Source organism: Monodon monoceros, unplaced genomic scaffold (assembly GCF_005190385.1).
Source record: "Monodon monoceros isolate NGI ecotype Baffin Bay Population unplaced genomic scaffold, NGI_Narwhal_1 Super_Scaffold_19, whole genome shotgun sequence".
Taxonomy (NCBI): domain Eukaryota; kingdom Metazoa; phylum Chordata; class Mammalia; order Artiodactyla; family Monodontidae; genus Monodon; species Monodon monoceros.
The window spans coordinates 52423329-52443829 of NW_021703775.1; the positions used below are offsets into that span (position 1 = coordinate 52423329).

General features: G+C 36.5%; 1 protein-coding gene across 2 annotated transcripts in view; it reads right to left on the reverse strand.

The window, feature by feature from the left end:
• The window catches only part of CAMKMT (calmodulin-lysine N-methyltransferase), a 389523-nt gene that overhangs the window by 352445 nt on the left and 16577 nt on the right, over positions 1-20501 (reverse strand). For both annotated transcript variants that reach the window (XR_003794865.1, XM_029231722.1), the window contains exon 3: positions 8943-9007. Coding sequence is in view for 1 of the 2 variants with exons in the window: in XM_029231722.1 (XP_029087555.1) it covers positions 8943-9007 (65 nt within the window). In the remaining variant the exon portion in view is untranslated. The remainder of the gene's footprint in view (positions 1-8942; positions 9008-20501) is intronic.

Genomic DNA, 20501 nt, shown 5'->3' on the forward strand with positions numbered 1-20501 from the left:
CCTTTAAGAAATAGAATAGGCAAACACTCTTCTGTGGTCACTTACTAAATATTAATTTTTAAGCAAGTTATCTTTATCTGAGTATCAGTTTCCTCACCACTTGCAAAATTGTTAAGAAGATTAAATGGGAATAGTATTCACAAAGTTCCTAATATTGTAAGGGATGCAAAAGAAATGGTAGCTATTTAAAAGAAGATAAAGAAGTACTACTTAGTATTTGCTGGGGGGGACGGAGGCTTGCTTGGCATATCTTCTGCTAAAACTTGGAGGCACTTAAATTAGGAACATCCCTTCAAATATATAAAGGATGGAAAAACTAGCAGGTTTATGACAAAGACATGAACTACCTTCCAGTATTAATACCTTGGTTAAGCATTAATACATGTTATGAATCTAGAAAGGATTATAGGGTTTACTTCAGTCTTTCCTCATGATAGCAGCACCTTCTTTTATCAAAGAGAATCACTACAACTCCATATTTTTTTATTTCAAATAAAAATTTTTAAAGAGACATCTTCTAAATGTTCCTTCCGTGGTAAATAGTAAAAGCAAATGCATGTGACTCTGTTTACGGCTTAGGGGCATGCTTACCCAATATTGTGTCAAAAGAGAAAACCGCCTGACAACTTGCAGCTAGGAAGTCAGACAGTTGGAGATACATAGCTGGGAAAACTACCATCTAGAGACCTAACCTACCCTCTAGAAATCATTTCTAACCTATCCTCTAGAAGTCTTTCTAATAAAGACTACACACACATTGTGATTCTCAAGAGGGCCTAAAAGCCAAATCTAGAGCCAGTGCTGCATACTGACATCAGCTCCCCACTCTCACTGGGGCCTCCTATAGTCTCAAGGCTGCAGACAATTACCATATTATATGGTTAGCATACCATGATAACCACATAATGCACTGAACCTTAAAATTTATTTTTCAGCAGAGCACTTATAAATTATCTCTGTTCAAGCTCAAAATTCTTCCTTTGACTGAGTTTTTAACCTCCTTATACTCCCATGACCTAATATGGGGCTAGAATGATTTGATCTTTGACTTCTTTTAAGTGTATTGGGAGATTAGCACATTAACATCCAACAATGCTGGGAGCTCCTTGGACAAAAGTGCTGTTTAATAAAATACTTTAGGGCTTCCCTGGTGGCGCAGTGGTTGAGAATCTGCCTGCTAAAGCAGGGGACACGGGTTCGAGCCCTGGTCCGGGAGGATCCCACATGCCGCGGAGCAACTAGGCCCGTAAGCCACAACTACTGAGCCTGCGCGTCTGGAGCCTGTGCTCCGCAACAAGAGAGGCCGCGATAGTGAGAGGCCCGCACACCGCGATGAAGAGTGGCCCCCGCTTGGCACAACTAGAGAAAGCCCTCACACAGAAACGAAGACTCAACACAGCAAAAATAAATTAATTAACTAATAAACTCCTACCCCCAACATCTTCTTTAAAAAAAAAATAAAATAAAATACTTTATATTTTTTTTCAGTAGTAAAATGAATTGCTCCTTTTTTCCACAGTACTGTCCTATGCAATTTGAGCTTTTATCACAGCTTTCAGTAAAAAGAAAAAAATTAATACTCAATTTGTAAATTAAAGAATATCTACTTTTTAAAAAATAAAAACAACATTACCTAATACAAGCCATAAGTTAACAAATACTAAAAAGCATAAAGAAGAAAGTGATAATCATCCATAACTCCAATACCCTAATAAAACACTATGAATATATAGACATAGTACTATGCATATACATACCTACTTAATGAGTATATATATATTTACAGAAATTGAATCATATTCCCTGCAGTAATATTTTAACCTAATATGTTTTAGAGATCTTGAACAGCTATAAAATATTCCATCTCATGAATTATCCATAATTAGCCAGTCACCTAAAATTAAAGATTTATGTTTTCTTCCAGTTATTCACTGTGCTATAATGAATTCCTTTACATTCCACCTTTGCATATGGGTTTCACTACTTCTTAGAAAAAGAATTATTAGTCAAATGAAATGGGTACTTAAAATTGTGAAAGATATTGCCAGACTGCCTCTAGAAAAGTAGAATCAATTTACGCTCCCACCAACAGTGGATGCGAAGGCACATTTCCCTACAATTCACCGAACATGGCTTATCTTCTCTCATCTTTACCAACTTGGTAACAAAAATTCTATCTCACTGGTTTAATTGCACTTCGTTACTTCTTTACTAGTAAAATAATCATTTGATATGTTTATAGAGCATTGGTATTACTTTTGTGAAATACCTTTTTCTAATTTTCAACTATGCTTTGTCTTTTTCTCATAGATCTACAGCCTGTTTTTGCTATTTCTTCGTGGGAGCTCTTCACACAATAAAGAGAATACATCTCTGTCTGCATATATTTCATAAATAATAATTACCAGTTTGTCATTTGTCTTTCAACTCTTTTGATACTTTTTGAATAAAGTGACTTTAAATCTTTATTTAGTCAATCTATTCATCTTTAAATTCAAGGGATTTGCATCACACGTAGAAGGGCCTTCCTTATTTCAACATCTTAAAATTATTCATCTGAAAAATCTGTGAGTGTTAGAATTTTTTAATTAAATATTTAATCTATCTTAAATTTATTTTGGTATTTATATAGTATAAAGGAGAGATTTGGTTTGTTATCTTTTTCTAAATTCCTAACCAATACTATTTATTGAAAAATCTATCCTTTCCACTCTTACTGAAATTCCATCTTCATCATGTGACAAATCACATATATTTTTGTCTTTCTGAACCTTCTTTTCCAAAACACTGATTTATATATGTATTTCTGCAGTAATACTATACTTTTAATAATGTAGCTTTGCACTATGTTTTCATGTACAAAATATTAAAACAGGATGGCAAACACCAAAAATATTTCCTGTCTTGTGCTATTTTCCAATATCAAAGATATTGAGAAGGTCTAAGAACAAATGAGACATGATATTAATACTAACAATAAAAACTAATACAAATATTATCTACAGTTTACATACTATTTTCACACTACCTAATATGATGTTTATTACACTACAAGGTAGTTACTGTTACTTTTTTTTTTTTTGGCTGCATTAGGTCTTCATTGCTGTGCATGGGCTTTCTCTAACTGTGGCGAGTTGGGGCTGCTCTTGGTTGTGGTGTGCAGGCTTCTCATTGTGGTGGCTTCTCTTGTTGTGGAGTTCGGGTTCTAGGCACGTGGGCTTCAGTAGTTGTGGCATGCAGGCTCAGTAGTCATGGCTTGCAGGCTCTAGAGCGCAGGCTCAGTAGTTGTGGCGCATGGGCTTAGTTGCTCCGCGGCATGTGGGATCTTCCCGGACCAGGGCTCAAACCCGTGTCCCCTGCATTGGCAGGCGGATTCTTAACCACTGTGCCACCAGGCAAGCCCCCAGTTACTGTTTCTTATTCAATTATAAGGAGTTAAGATTTGTTCAAAGACTTGCCTATGATCACACAGCAAGTAACTGGAAGAGCTAAAACCTGAACTTCATATTCCATGATCCTTCCATGACCACACTAAGTTAAAAATAGAGCAATTACCCATAAAGGCCCAAATTTCTCATTTTTTAATCAAACTATCTTACCAAGTATGTGTGTGAATATATACACATCTACATAAATGCATTACACGCCTATAACACATAAACACAGTATGCCTTTATTTGAATGAGGAAAAACTTTAAATCCAGTCTGACACTCCTGAAGCTTAAATAATTCCACCAATATTATAGATCGTAACTACATTAACACAGTAACAATGAAACAGAAAAACTAAAACTCTGGGCTATATTTCCTAAGAGATAATCACCTTCGGTCTCCCAAATATAGGTAGAAAATGAAAATATTTTGTATTTCAACAAGAATATTTCCTTAAGTAATTACTAACCCAAAAGAGATCAGTTTTGGATACATCACAAAACAGGTCCCACTCTATGAGACCCCTAGGAAGAATTCACAAGCAGGAGACTGTAGCAGTGTGAGTTAAAAGTCCAGGTCAGCCCCAGGATTCATTGGGGAGAAAACAATCACCATTGTCACATGTAAGAGTATATAAGGTAGAGGGTCTACAAATTTCTCTAGGACCATGAGACACCAGCCACCACAGGGTCCTGTCATGTAGCCCAGCTAGGAGAAAAAAAAAAAATTATTTCAAAGAATGGCAGAAGGCGTATTACCAATACATTTCCCAAATTTTAGTGGCAGTGTTGTGTTAGCCAGGACTCCTGAATCACACTAGGTTACTGCAATGAAATATAATAACTATTGGCTTCCTAAGCCTTTAATGGCTTCTACACATTATATTGTATATATGGTATGCAATAAATTGTATGAGAAGTATTAATCATATGTTCATGCTGTCAAGGACGACGTGCTAAAAAGTCCAAGTGAAGCAATTATATCCCAAGCACTGATGAGATTTCACACGTAGCAAATAGTTGTATTATATACTATGACAGTAAATTTGGATCAACTAAGTGCTGAAGAGAATCACATTTTTCAAAAATTCATTTCAGTAGAGGAAAGAGATGACTTGGAGAAAGAGAAAATGGTTTCAGAAGAGATACAGCATGATGGGGTTTCTTTGGAGGTCAGGGACTGGCTGGAAAGGAGACTCTGCCCACAGAGAAAACAGAAGCAAGAGATCTGCTGCGTGCTTGCAGAGAACTCTCTTGTGACCCAAGCTATCTGAGTGGCATGTTACGTGAAACACAGAAGCAGCCAGCACTTCGTCTGAAGTGAAGGATGCATCCTATACTTTTCCCTAGGTTGCTTGATTGCATCTCTTTCCAGGCATGATGAATCAATAGCAGACACAACCTCTCCACAGAGTAGCTTTGATAGTTAAAAAGGAAGTACGTTCTCAAGTACTAGAACCCAAAGATGGAATATGCATACCTAACCCTAGTTAGAGGTAAGCAAAAAAGAAGCTTGACTTTCAAAATAATTTGTTTTCCACAGTAGCAAATATAAACATGTAAAAATAAGATTGGGGTCATATCCTATAGAGCAATGAATCATCATGGAGAAATGACTGTGTGGAGATTCATTTTAATTTCTTCCTACAACGTTCAAAGGAATTCAAATACTGAAAGGATATCTCAAAAACATAAAACACTTTGCAAGCCACACATGTAAAAATAACAGAGGTAAACATAAAGAATATTTTCTTTTCTAACATGTCAGGAAATAAGAAATTATCTAGAGGTTTCATTAATTTTCCAAAATTAAAGATTTTTTCCATATCTTTCTGGTGAGAGCATAAACAAACTCGGACTAAGACTGATTGTCTCATCTTTGAAAATTTACAATGAATAAAAGCATTACTTGTTTTTGAAGTTAACTTAAAATTGAGATTAATAGTTCCACTAAACATGAATATATTTTGTATATATTCACATATGTGTATTTTGTATAAACATGTACGGGGGGTTGTAACTATAAAGTATTTTAATTATTTTTTCTATTATCAGGAAGTTATGTAAACCTGTAAACTAACTCCTGAAGCAAATGAATAATTCCTGGGACTTCCCTGGTGGCACAGTGGTTAAGAATCCACCTGCCAATGCAGGGGACACGGGTTCAATCCCTGGTCCTAGAAGATCCCACGTGCCGCGGAACAACTAAGCATGTGCGCCACAACTACTGAGCCTGCGCTCTAAAGCCCACGAGCCACAACTACTGAGCCCGTGTGCCACAACTACTGAAGCCCACGTGCCTAGAGCCCATGCTCTGCAACAAGAGAAGCCATTGCAATGAGAAGTCCGCGCGCCGCAACAAAGAGTAGCCCCTGCTCGCTGCAACTAGAAAAAGCCCGCACGCAGCAACGAAGACCCAACACAGCCAATAACTAATTAATTAATTAATTAAAATAACAACAAAAATAAATTGTCCTGTTTAAAAAAAGAAATGAAAAAAAAATGAAGAAAAATATCAGTCAGGAAAATCTATTCTTTTGTATTAATGAATTGTTGAATATGTTAAATACATAAGAAATAAATCAAATACAGATGTTTACACATACATATTTCTATGTTTACATAATGAAAGCTTAGAGTTACTATTCAAGGTATTTATTCCAGTTATATTGATCTGTTGAGACAGAATTGTGATTTTAGCGCCCTCTGCTGGAATTTCCAGTCACAAACTCAATCTAATGTCACCATTAGGGTAAAATCAAACATTTGAGACATCAAGTGAGAAATCACTTTTTCAATCCTTGATTACTTTAAGCCTTGGCAAAGATTATATAAAAGTTATAATCAAGATTTACTTTATTGTAACAGGAATTTATCAATTTTACATTAAGCTGAAGTATCATTATACATTTTTAAAGAGTATAATATAAAAGTTACACTAAACAAAATGTTTTAAGAAGTCTTATTTTTATCACTTCTTACTTGGCAATACATTCAGGTTTTTAAGACCACATTTATGGACTTCCCTGGTGGTGCAGTGGTTAAGAATCCGCCTGCCGGGCTTCCCTGGTGGCACAGTGGTTGAGAGTCCGCCTGCCGATGCAGGGGACACGGGTTCGTGCCCCGGTCCGGGAAGATCCCACATGCCGCAGAGCGGCTAGGCCCGTGAGCCATGGCCGCTGAGCCTGTGCGTCCGGAGCCTGTGCTCCACAACGGGAGAGGCCACAGCAGTGAGAGGCCCGCGTACCGCAAAAAAGAAAAAAAAAAAAAAAGAATCCGCCTGCCAATGCAGGGGACACGGGTTCGATTCCCTGGTCTGGGAAGATCCCACATGCTGCGCAGCAACTAAGCCCGTGCGCCAGAACTACTGAGCCTGCGCTCTAGAGCCCGCGTGCCACAACTACTGAAGCCCACACGCCTAGATCCCGTGCTCCGCAACAAGAGAAGCCACCACAATGAGAAGCCCCCACGCCACAATGAAGAGCAGCCCCTGCTCACCACAACTAGAGAAAGGCTGCACAGCAACAATGACCCAAGGCAGCCACAAATAAATAAATAAATAGATTTATTTTTTTAAAAAAGACCACATTTATGACAAGACATTTTAATAAATTACTATTTTTCTAATTTGATCTATTTTCTTACCTTGTTAGTTCAATCAAAATAGTTTATTTTAAAACATAATAATTTTTTTTTTTTTTTGGCGGTATGCGGGCCTCTTGCTGTTGTGGTCTCTCCCGTTGCGGAGCACAGGCTCCGGACGCACAGGCTCAGCGGCCATGGCTCACGGGCCCAGCTGCTCCGTGGCATGTGGGATCTTCCCGGACCGGGGCACGAATCCGTGTCCCCTACATCGGCAGGCAGACCCTCAACCACTGCGCCACCAGGGAAGCCCCAGAATAATTTTTAAAAATACTTTCTTCATTATTAGAAAAAAAACTGCAAAGCTTTAGAGGTACTCACCACTGGTAATAATAAAGAGTTTCATTTACCGAGTATCAAGTATGAGGAATACAGTATGTTATACACTTTCCATACATTATGTCCAGTTCTAAGAGATGAAAAAAAACTGAGGTTCATAGAGATAATATAAATTGCTCAAGATTAATCTCAGAACCAAGATTCAAATGTAGGTGTGTCTCAATCCAAAGACTCCAACCTTTCCACCAAACAATGGGCAGCAGTGGGAAAAAAAAAAGCTTTTAACATACAATTTCTGCATTTGTCAATGCAACGACAACTTATGGTGGGGGGGGTAACATATTATTCATACACAAAATAATAGCTTAGACCTTTAGGAAAATATTTTTATTTTACATAATGCTGCCAGCTAGTGGCCCTACTTCATACTGAGCCATTGGGAACAGTACTTGATTTTTACATTACCAAATCAAAAATCCACATTTAACATTCTAGAATTATGTTCCTTAATTGGGTATGCATAAGCCTGACTTAATGATATTTTACATTACCACAGAACTAAAGGAGAATGTGTCCTCAACCACCATTAGTATCCCTTACCCAGACCTTGCCCCAACCCCCAAGAAAAATACTGGGAAAGAATTCAGCAAGTGCCAACACAGAGAAACTAAAAGGTATACTTAACACTATCCATGAAAAAGAAACCTACATTATTTTAAATATTTTAGGATAATTTTAGGATAGTTAGATTCCTTAGTGACAAAATACATAAATTTTTTTCTCCACAATCAAAAGCTTGCCATCGTGTGGGCATAAGAACAAAATCATTGCCTGAGTATTGTTGGACATTATTCTATGCAGATCGAAAATTAGAAAGCATTTGATAACGTAGGACTGTTAGCAGAATATGTTATTTTAGTTCAGACAATAAGTAGTTACAGTTGTGAAATTTCCTGAGAAGTATTTGAGTATAATTTTTACATTTAAAATGTTAATATTTCATTGATTATCCACTATCTTAAGAAAAATAGCCTATGCAACACATAAAGGAGTACACCGCTTCTATCATGGTATGTTGTTTAACACAGTGATATAAAGGTATTTCTTGTTTGATTTCTTTCATTACGTGACATTATAATTAAATGATTTTCTCAGTGGAGAAATCTATTATGACTTAATCAGAGACTTAGATAAGAAATCAATATATTCTATAATATTATAATAAAGCATAAAATAAAATCATTCTGGTATTAAAGTATATTAGCAGCAAGGAAAAATGTTCTGGGTTCACTCTTTAGTGAAAGAGAGAAGGAGCAAGAAGTAGAAACACACACTCCCAAACACAGCAAAGAAGGGAGAGACAGCCCCTCTGTTGGACTGATTAACTGAAAAGGTCAAAATGAAAACAAGAAACAAAAGGGATAGTACTGGAGAATCCAGTGTTCCTCCTGACCTATGTTCTGTCATACAGACACACACACACACACACACACACACACACACGTCAATAAAATAAACACTGTGAAAAAAAATTTAAAATTCACTTTAAAAACACTAAAAATATTTCTATACAGTGGGTATATAACTTACAAATATTTCCTGTATTGTCAAAGCTGGTAAGAACATCTTCAACATTCAAAGATCCACTATTATGCCTAGAAAGGAATAAAGCATTTTCTTTAATGATTCTGAAATATTAACAGTTATTAATCTTTTAAAAATCTGAGACTATATTGTGATATGCTCAATACTAATAACCCTTTCCATGTGGTGTTTTTAAAATATTTCTGCCCACTAGAGGGAGAAGGAAAAGAAATAACAGACGAGTCTTTGGGATATTTAATGTTATGACATTTCTTGATGATTAATCTACACTTTAAAGTACTAATAAATATTTTATTGTTATTGTTTTAATTATATAAATGTGACATAAATTATTTACCTTTATAAAGACAACAAAACAAAACCCTACACTTTGAGACTCTCAAAATGAAAATAAACAATCAACTTTCATTACCACACTCAATACATAAGTTCCTTCTATTATGACCCAACAAATTCAGAACTTCAGTCACAAAGAACTAACAGACCTTCAGGTCTGCACATTCCATTTACAGGGAGTTCTAAATGTCAGGGGGCAAATGTTTTGTATCTTGCTCACTGATCTTAATTCTATTCCTCTTTTTTTTTTTTTTAATAAATTTATTTATTTATTTATTTTTGGCTACATTGGGTCTTCTTTGCTGCACGTGGGCTTTCTCTAGTTGCGGCAAGCGGGGGCTACTCTTCATTGTGGTGTGCGGGCTTCTCATTGCAGAGGCTTTTCTTGTTGCGAAGCACAGGCTCTAGGCGCATGGACTTCCATAGTTGTAGCACGCGGGCTCGGTAGTTGTGGCTCACAGGCTCTAGAGCACAGGCTCAGTAGTTTTGGTGCACAGGCTTAGTTGCTCTGCAGCATGTGAGATCTTCCCGGACTAGGGCTCAAACCCGTGTTCCCTGCATTGGCAGGCGGATTCTTAACCACTGTGCCACCAGGCAAGCCCCCAGTTACTGTTTCTTATTCAATTATAAGGAGTTAAGATTTGTTCAAAGACTTGCCTAAGATCACACAGCAAGTAACTGGAAGAGCTAAAACCTGAACTTCATATTCCATGATCCTTCCATGACCACACTAAGTTAAAAATAGAGCAATTACCCATAAAGGCCCAAATTTCTCATTTTTTAATCAAACTATCTTACCAAGTATGTGTGTGAATATATACATACACATCTACATAAATGCATTACACGCCTATAACACATAAACACAGTATGCCTTTATTTGAATGAGGAAAAACTTTAAATCCAGTCTGACACTCCTGAAGCTTAAATAATTCCACCAATATTATAGATCGTAACTACATTAACACAGTAACAATGAAACAGAAAAACTAAAACTCTGGACTATATTTCCTAAGAGATAGTCACCTTCGGTCTCCCAAATATAGGTAGAAAATGAAAATATTTTGTATTTCAACAAGAATATTTCCTTAAGTAATTACTAACCCAAAAGAGATCAGTTTTGGATACATCACAAAACAGATCCCACTCTATGAGACCCCTAGGAAGGATTCACAAGCAGGAGACTGTAGCAGTGTGAGTTAAAAGTCCAGGTCAGCCCCAGGATTCATTGGGGAGAAAACAATCACCATTGTCACATGTAAGAGCATATAAGGTAGAGGGTCTACAAATTTCTCTAGGACCATGAGACACCAGCCACCACAGGGTCCTGTCATGTAGCCCAGCTAGGAGAAAAAAAAAAAAATTATTTCAAAGAATGGCAGAAGGCGTATTACCAATACATTTCCCAAATTTTAGTGGCAGTGTTGTGTTAGCCAGGACTCCTGAATCACATTAGGTGTGACCTGAATCAATAGGTCATAGAATCTGAGCTACTTTTCCAGTGGTGATTACAAAAAGTTGGTGCTAACACATCTACAATCTTCTACATTCTCCCCTATATAACTTACAGCTGTAGTTCTTTCGGATGTTGTAATAGTTTATAATAACCATTAATAATTCACAATAAAATTTACTTCATCCATACTACTTTGTCATTAAAACTCATCACAAATGATATATACTATTATGGACTGAACTGTGTCTCCCCAAAATTCATATGTTGAAGCCCTAACCCCCAGTGCCTCAGAATGTGACTGAATTTGGACATAGGGCATTCAAAGAGTTAATTAAGTTAAAATTGGGTCATTAGGGTGAACCCTAATATATATATATTATATATATATTATATATTATATATATATTATATATATAATATATATATTATATATATAATATATATATATCCTTACAAAAAAAGGAGATTAGGACACACAGAGACAACAAGGCATGTGCACAGGGGGACAATCACGTGAAGAGGCAGCAAGAGAGCAGCCACATGCAAGTCAAAGAGAGAGGCCTTGGATGAAACCAAACCTGCAACACCTAGATCCAAGACTTCTAGACCCCAAACTGTGAGAAAATAATCTTGCTGTTTAAGCCAATCTGCGGTGTTTGGTTCTGGGAGCCCTAGCAAGCTAATACATATAGTAAGAGAACACATGTAAACTGTAATACCCTTTTCAGAACAACATTTTATTTCTATCACAGAGACCAAGTTCCTTCATGGAGTGACCAAGTGAGGATGCAAAAAGTTATCTGCAATAATCACTGGCCCAATAACCATTGGGTTCAACAGTATCATAACTTAAGGCAATGAAGTTATCAACCACAAATCCAACTTTCATCTTCATAACACAATGATTCTGCACCTTCTCTGTGGATGCAAGATTCTAGAAGAGGTTATTTACGCCTAACTTTTCCATGTTAGGAAACTACAACATACAGGTCAGACAAGAGAGGAAAAAGAACAAAGCATTAAACATCTAAAGCACAAGATGAAGCTATTAAAATGATCAGCAATACAGCTTAGAACTCAAAAAGCTTTTTCCTAAATATAAAAGCAATATACAGTTTCCTCAAGAAAAAACTGCCCATAATCCTATCATGCAGAGGTAACCACAGTTAATAGTTTGGTATATAGCCTTCAAATTTTATGCTATGCTCATAGACCTGTCATTAAATAACTGAGAGCACATTGTCCATATGGTTTTTCAATTTGTATTTTTTCATTTAACATATTATAAAGTTTCCCACATCATTAAATATTCTCCTGCAACATGATTTTAATGGCTGCCAAGTAGTCCAATGAATGCACCATAATTTACTGAACCAACATCTTACGATCGATTTTTAGATTATGCCCACTTTTGTGCTTTATGCATATTGTTTCAATGAACATCCTTGTAGAAATAGCATTGAGCCCCTTTCTGATTATTTCTTTAGGATAAATAACTAAAAGTGAAATTGCTTTATGGCCTAGTTTTAATAAGGACATTCTCTCATGCACATTCGCATGCTCTCTCTGTCACTCTATCTCTCTCTCCTTCTCATCAAGATGAAATAAACATTTGAAAAGAAATCTGAGACAAGAGTTAAAAAAAAAAGGTACATATATTTTGCAAGAAGTTAAATATTTCTAAAAAGCAGAAACTGGGATAAAGTAAAATGCACGTTTAAAAGTTAAAAGCAGTATTAAAAATAGAAAGTGTGACACAAAACTTGTCTTCTTGAAAGCATTATTTCTTGAAGCCAAGAAGCAGAAAGTATACCCTATGACATTAAATGGGATCAGGGTGGGGAGACAAGAAAACTAATCCTATACCTCTAAGTAACTTACAAAAATGAAAATCATTTATCTACGAAGTCTAGGAACCCTAAAAGATGGCATCTTATGAAAGAAAAATGTCAACAATCATTGTCTTCAATGGTATAAGAATTAGTCCTACTTATAGGAAAACTGCCATGAACACAGTGTGGTAAAGATTCAGTTTGATTATTTCAAGTTCCCTTTCAATTGGCCCAAACTCAAGGACTTTTCTTTATTCAGAGTCATCTATACTTTATTCAAGTGTCAACTCTATAAGATCTTGTCTACCCTTAATCTTTCAACTGTTTACCTAGGTCCTGCCTGGACAATGTGGTTATTAGACAGTAATACCTGCAAGGAAGGGACCTTATCAAACTTCTCAGTTTTACCATTACACTGATACTTAATGTTATATAACAGTCATAACATTTTGCTAACATATCCAGGGTATAAAAAGTTCACTCCATCTTCTCCTAAACTCCGAAGCTTTAACTTGTTTCCCAAGCCTTTAACTTAAATATTCTTACCACAAAAAAGAAATGATAATTATGTGACATGATAGAAGTGTTAGCTAGTAGTATGGTACTAATCATTTTGCAATATATAAGTGAATCAAGTCAACACAGTGTACACCTTAAATTTACACAATGTTATATGTCAATTATATCAATATCTCAACAAAGCTGGAAAAAAGTTTACTAGTAGCCAGTTTTTTCTTCCCAAAGCCAAGAAATTTTTTTCACAAGCACCTAAAGCTATGCTAGAACTGAGGACCTTTGAGTTTTTCTGAAGAATGGCCTATGGGGTAAAGATTAAGGAGCAAGTAACTGGGGCAGATAATTATCTGAAGAGGGGGAAAAAAAAAGCTACCAGAGAAAAATTTGAAGCCTAAAGGTATCAAGAGATTGAAACCAGAGGTTAAAAGTAAGTGAGGGCTAAATATGGCACCCAAAACACAAACAACAAAAGAAAAAAAATAGATAAATTGAACTTCAACAAAACTAAAAACTTTTGTACACCAAAGGACACTATCAAGAAAGTGAAAAGATAACCCAGAAGATAGGAGAAAATATTTGCAAATCACATATCTGATATGGGTTAAGTATCCAGAATATATAAAGAAGTCTGAAATTCAATAACAAAGAGACAAACAACCCAATTAAAAATGGGCATAGGACTTGAATAGACATTTCTCCAAAGAAGTTATACAAATGGCCAATGGGCACATGAAAAAACATATAACATAATTAGTCACTGGGGGACTGCAAATCAAAACAACAGTAAGATTACACCCACTAGAATGGCAATAATACAAAATAATAATAATATAGGAAAAATCATAGGTGCTTGCAAGAATGGGGAGAAACTAGAACCCTCATATATTCCTAGTAGGTAAAATGGCACAGCCACTGTGGAAAACAATTTGGCCATTCTTCAAAAAGTTAAACAAAGAGTTACTACATGACCCAGTAATTCTGCCCCTCAGTACATACCTAAAAGAAAGAATTTAAAACTTAAACATTCACATAAAAACTTGTACATGAATGTTCATAGTAGCATTATTCATAATAGCCAAAAAGTAGAAACTACCCAAATGTCCATCAACTGATGAAGGGATAAACAAAATATGGTATTGTCCGTACAATGGAATATTATTCAGCCATAATAAAGGAATGAAGTACTGGTATATGCTATAACATGCATGAATCAGAAGACATTATGCTAAGTGAAAGAAGCCAAATATAAAGGCCGCATATCATATGATTCTACTTATATAAAATGTCCAGAATAGGCAATATAGGCAAATCCATATAGACAGAAAGTAGATAAGTGGTTGCCAGGGGCTAGGGGGAGGAGGAAGATGGAGAGTTACTAGTAATGGGGATGGGGTTTCCTTTTGGGTTGATGAAAAGCTTCGGAAATTAGAGAGTGGTGATGGTTGCACAACATCGTGAATATACTGAATTTAAAATGGTTAAAATGATTAATTTTACCTTGATTAAAAAGAAAAGTGGTCCCCCAAAATCAGAAAAAGTAAGCCAGAGAGCAGAATGGGCCCTAAGAGGCTGCATAAGAACAAAGAGGTTTAAAAAGTTGATTTTCCATGCAACTACTTTGGAGATCTTTCAAAAATAAATGGCTGAAGAGTTTTTTTTTTTCAGTCTTACATCTCCTAGTTATAGGAAACTAAAAGATTATTTCTACATAATATATGAAAATTTGAAAAAGTATCTAGGGAATATTTCAATTTACTGAAACTTTGAATATATGTATATGTAAGCAAACTACACAAACAATCATGATTGAACTTCAAATAACCTAGAAAATTAAGTTATAATTAGCCCATATCTGTGATTTAAGCTCCATGAAAACATGACTCAATGGATTAGTCTTTTCATTTTCTACATACAGTGCACCACATTTTGAAGCTCCTATAAAGTTCCTTCTAAAATACAAAATAAAATACAAGAGAACAAAAGCTGCTTTAATATTCACCACTGTTGTTAACAGCACTACTAACATTAAAACTGTACTTTTTAAATATAAATTCAGGGACTTCCCTAAGTGGCACAGTGGTTAAGAATCCACCTGCCAATGCAGGGGACACAAGTTCGAGCCCTGGTCCCTGAAGATCCCACACGCTGCAAAGCAACTAAGCCCGTGAGTCACAACTACTGAGCCTGAGTTCTAGAGCCCACGAGCCACAACTACTGATGCCCACGTGCCTAGAGCCCATGCTCCGCAACAAGAGAAGCCACCACAATGAGAAGCCTGCGCACCCGTAACAAAGAGTAGCCCCTGCTCACTGCAACTAGAGGAAGCCTGCACGCAGCAACAAAGACCCAACGCAGCCAAAAATGAACAAATAAATAAATAAATTTAAATTAAAAATAATAAATAAATATAAATTCAGTATTCATATTTGCCTCAGATACCAACCTTGCCAAGTTTTAAAGGGGCACCTATGATACACTACACATATAAGGATAATCTGCCATACATCTAATTTCATAAGCATATCATTCCCATCACAAGTTTTTATTCAGTGAGCGCTCACAGGGTATATACTAAATCCAGTGAGGTGAGGGTTTGTTTTATTTTTTTTTCCTTTCCTTAGAGAAGCAATACATGATCTCAATGCAGTGCATTTGCTGTACTACAGTTCTTTTTTTTTTTTTGTGGTACGCGGGCCTCTCACTGCTGTGGCCTCTCCCGTCGCGGAGCACAGGCTCTGGACGCGCAGGCTCAGCGGCCATGGCTCACGGGCCCAGCCACTCCGCGGCATGTGGGATCTTCCCAGACTGGGGCACGAACCCGCGTCCCCTGCATCGGCAGGCGGACTCTCAACCACTGCGCCACCCGGGAAGCCCTACAAAGTCATTCTTGACTTCTTGCCCATTCTAAGCCTCCAAGACAGGCCAAAAGGCAAGAATGCTAGGCTTCTAATTCAGCAATTACCATAGCAACAGGAGCCATTCAAAGAAAGGAGGACAGTTCAGGCCTCTCAGCTTCTTCTACACCTAAGACATGTATACATTTATAAATGAATAACTCAGGCACTTTTATGGTTCTGAATATAAATGGAAGTATTTTAAAGTTTCCAGAATATGCAAATTCCTATTACACTGAAATTAAGTTAAAATACAGGGGCGGGGAACAACAATTTCTAGTATCTATACAGTAATCTCTATACAACAAGAAATTGCAACTTATAAGACAAGGAGAAGAAATTTTTTTTAATACAGTTTTTTACTATACATAGAAAATCCTAAAGATGTCACCAGAAAACTACTAGAACTAATCAGTGAATTTGGTAAGGTTGCAGGATACAAAATTAATGCACAGAAATCTCTGGCATTCCTATACACCAACAATGAAAAATCAGGAAGAGAAATTAAGGAAACGCTCCCATTTACCATTGCAACAAAATGAATAAAATACCTAGGAATAAACCTGCCTAAGGAGGCAAAAGACTTGTACTCAGAAAACTATGAAACACTGATGAAAGAAATCAAAGATAAGATAAACAGATGGAGAAATATACCACGTTCTTGGATTGGAAGAATCAACATTGTGAAAATAACTATACTACCCAAAGCAATCTACTACCCAATTCAATTTACAGATTCAGTACAATCCCTATCAAACTACCAATGGCATTCTTCACAGAATTAGAACAAAAAGTCTTACAATACATATGGAAACACAAAAGACCCCAAATAGCCAAAGCAACTTGAGAAAGAAAAATGGAGTTGGAGGAATGAGGCTCCCCGACTTCAAACTATACCACAAAGCCACAGTAATCAAAACAGTATGGTACTGGCACAAAAACAGAAATATAGATCAATGGCACAGGATAATGCCCAGAGATAAACCCACGCACATATGGGCATCTAATTTATGACAAAGGAGGCAAGAACATACAACGGAGAAAAGACAGCCTCTTCAATAAGTGGTGCTGAGAAAACTGGACAGCTCCATGTAAAAGAATGAAATTAGCATGCTACCTGACACCAAACACAAAAATAAACTCCAAATGTATTAAAGACTTAAATGTAAGACCAGACACAGAACTCTTGGAGGAAAACATAGGAAGAACACTCTGACATAAATCACAGCAAGATCTTTTTTGACCCACCTCCTAGAGTAATGGAAATAAAAACAAAAATAAACAAATGGGACTTAATTAAACTTAAAAGGTTTTGCACAGCAAAGGAAACCATAAACAAGACAAAAAGACAGCCCTCAGAATGGGAGAAAATATTTCCCAATGAAACAACAGACAAAGAATTAATCTCCAAAATATACAAACAGATCATGGAACTCAATATCAAAAAAACAAACAATCCAGTTAAAAAATGGGTGGAAGACCTAAATAGACATTTCACCAAGGAAAACATACAGATGGCCAAGAGGCAGATGAAAAGATGCTCAATGTTACTAATTATTAGAGAAATGCAAGTCAAAACTATAATGAAGTACGACCTCACACCAGTCAGAATGGCCATTATCAAAAAAGCTAGAAACAATAAATGCTGGAAAGGGTGTGGTGAAAAGGGAACCCTCCTACACTGTTGGTGGGAATGTAAATTGATACAACAACTATGCAAAACGGTATGGAGGTTTCTTAAAAAACTAAAAATAGAACCACCATATGACCCAGCAATCCCACTACTGGGCATATACCCTGAGAAAAACATAATTCAAAAAGAGACATGCACCACAATGTTCACGGCAGCACTATTTACAACAGCCAGGACATGGAACTAACCTAAATGTCCATTGACAGATTAATGGATAAAGAAGATGTGGTACATATATATAATGGAATATTACTCAGCCATAAAAAGAAACAAAATCGAGTTATTTGTAGTGAGGTAGATGGACCTAGAGTTTGTCATACAGAGTGAAGTAAGTTAGAAACAGAAAACCAAATACCGTATGCTAACGCATATATATGGAATCTAAAAAAAAAAAAAGGTACTGATGAACCTAGTTGCAGGGCAGGAATAAAGAGGGAGACATAGAGAATGGACTTGATGACATGGAGTAGGAGGGTGAAGTGAGAGTAGTATCGACATATATACATTACTGAACGTTAAATAGTTAGCTAGTGGGAAGCAGCAGCATAGCACAGGGAGATCAGCTCGGTGCTTTGCGATGATCTATAGGGGTGGGATAGGGAGGATGGGAAGGAGGCTCAAGAGGGAGGGGGTATGGGGACATGTATGCATACGGCTGATTTGCTTTGTTGTACAACAGAAACTAACACAGTATTGTGAAGCAATTATACTCCAATAAAGATCTATTAAAATATATATATATTTTTTTTTGTTTTTTTGGCTGCATCAGGTCTTAGTTGCAGCACGTGGGATCTTTCGTTGTGGCACACAGGCTCTTCATTGTGGTGCACAGGCTTCTCTCTAGTTGTGGCGCACGGGCTCAGTAGTGTGGCACATGGGCTTAGTTGCCCCATGGCACATGGGATCTTAATTCCCTGACCAGGGATCAAACCCACATCCCCTGCATTGCAAGACAGATTCACAACCACTGGACCACCAGGGAGGTCCCTTTATATATATATATATATTTATTTATTCATTCATTCATTTGGCTGCGCTGGGTCTTAGCTGCGGCACATGGGATCTTTGCTGCGGCGTGTGGGATCTTTTATTTGCAGCATGCGGGATCTTTTTTAGTTGCGGCACATGGGATCTTTAGTTGCAGCATGCAAACTCTTAGTTGCAGCACAAGGGATCTAGTTCCCTCACCAGGGATCAAACCTGGGCCCCCTGCATTGGGAGCACAAGTCTTAGCCACTGGACCACCAGGGAAGTCCCAGGAACAAGGAATTTTTAATGAAGGATTTTTAGTATAAACACCTCCTGGTATATATTAGTTTTCTATACATGTATCTATCTAATAGCAAGAACCTCTTCTATAAAATTCTAAGAAATGAACACCAGGGAAACAAGAAGACTTTGCCAAGGAATAAAGCAGGAGCCATACCCTGGATTTTAATTGACTTAAGTCTCAACATTCACTTTGGAGCAAAGAGTCGACCATCCTCAGATATACAGAAAAGACAACAGATCTTGGAGAATTCATAACCTAACTTTTACACTGTCCAGACTTTTGCTTCTGATGAAAAGTCACCAGGGGGAATTCTTTATTCCTTCATTTTAAGTATCATCATGTAAAGCTGACAGGAAATGATCAAAATTTTAATTCAGGCCACTGCTTATATACCTTTTAATAATATAAACAATATACAACTATGTACTCTGAATTCACGAATATCTAGTTATTTACTCTCTTAAGGTATTCATTTCAAGTCTAATAAAACTTTAAAGGAACATAAATCAATATGTAGGGAAATGAATTTACTGATTTATTTAAAAACTATTCACCACTTTTTTTCACTGCATAGCGTTAATAAACTTAAAAAATATAGATGATGATGGTACTGCATTTCAAAACAACTTTCCAAGCCACTACTTTTGGCTATTACAAGTAATTTTTTTAAACTTTAGAGTGCTCACAATTCAAATAACACTGAAGAAAACAGATAAAGGTAGCTAAAGAAATGGCATGGAAAGACTGACAAAAGAGTTGATACAAGATATCAAAGGAGCAAGAATGGAAATCCATGTTGGGCAGATAACAGTAAACAAGGAGAAGTGGTAACCATAAGAAATCAACATGAACAAAATTGGCAATGGAATGGAATGAACTATTCTTGGCAGAAATCCTGCCCTTCCTAAGCAATTACAGTAATATCGGTGATTTCCTATATGGTATCAGGATTATGGAGTAAGAAATGGAATGCTCAGAATAATCAATGAGGAAATTAGTTTATCTAGGCCTCAATCCCTTCATCTGAAAAGTGAATAAATGTATATATGACTGCCTCACAAGTGGCAGGATGTAGAAGTTAAAAGTGCAGGCTGTGACTATCATTATATAAGATGTTACTGATGGAGACAACTGGGTGATGGGTACATGGAACTCCTTGTACTATTTTTGCAACTTTTTGAGAGCCTGTAATTATTTCAAAACAAAAGTTTTTAAAAGTATTATACAGGCATGAAACCAGATCACCAGGGTTTAAATAGGGGCATAACCAATTATTGGCTGTGTGCCCTCAATCGAGTTATTTTCTCATCTGTAAAATGAGGATAAAAACAGTATTTACCTCAGGAAGTGCTATGTGAATTAAATAAGCTTATACATGTAAACCATTCACAACAGTGCTTGTCACATAGTAGGCACTCAATTGTCAGTCATTATTAATGTTGTTAGGATTATTTTTTTTCTAAGATCAGAATTCAGCTCTAGAATTCTGTATGTGTAAGCTATTGTTATTTTTGCACTATTGATATGGAGAGATATTAGCTAGT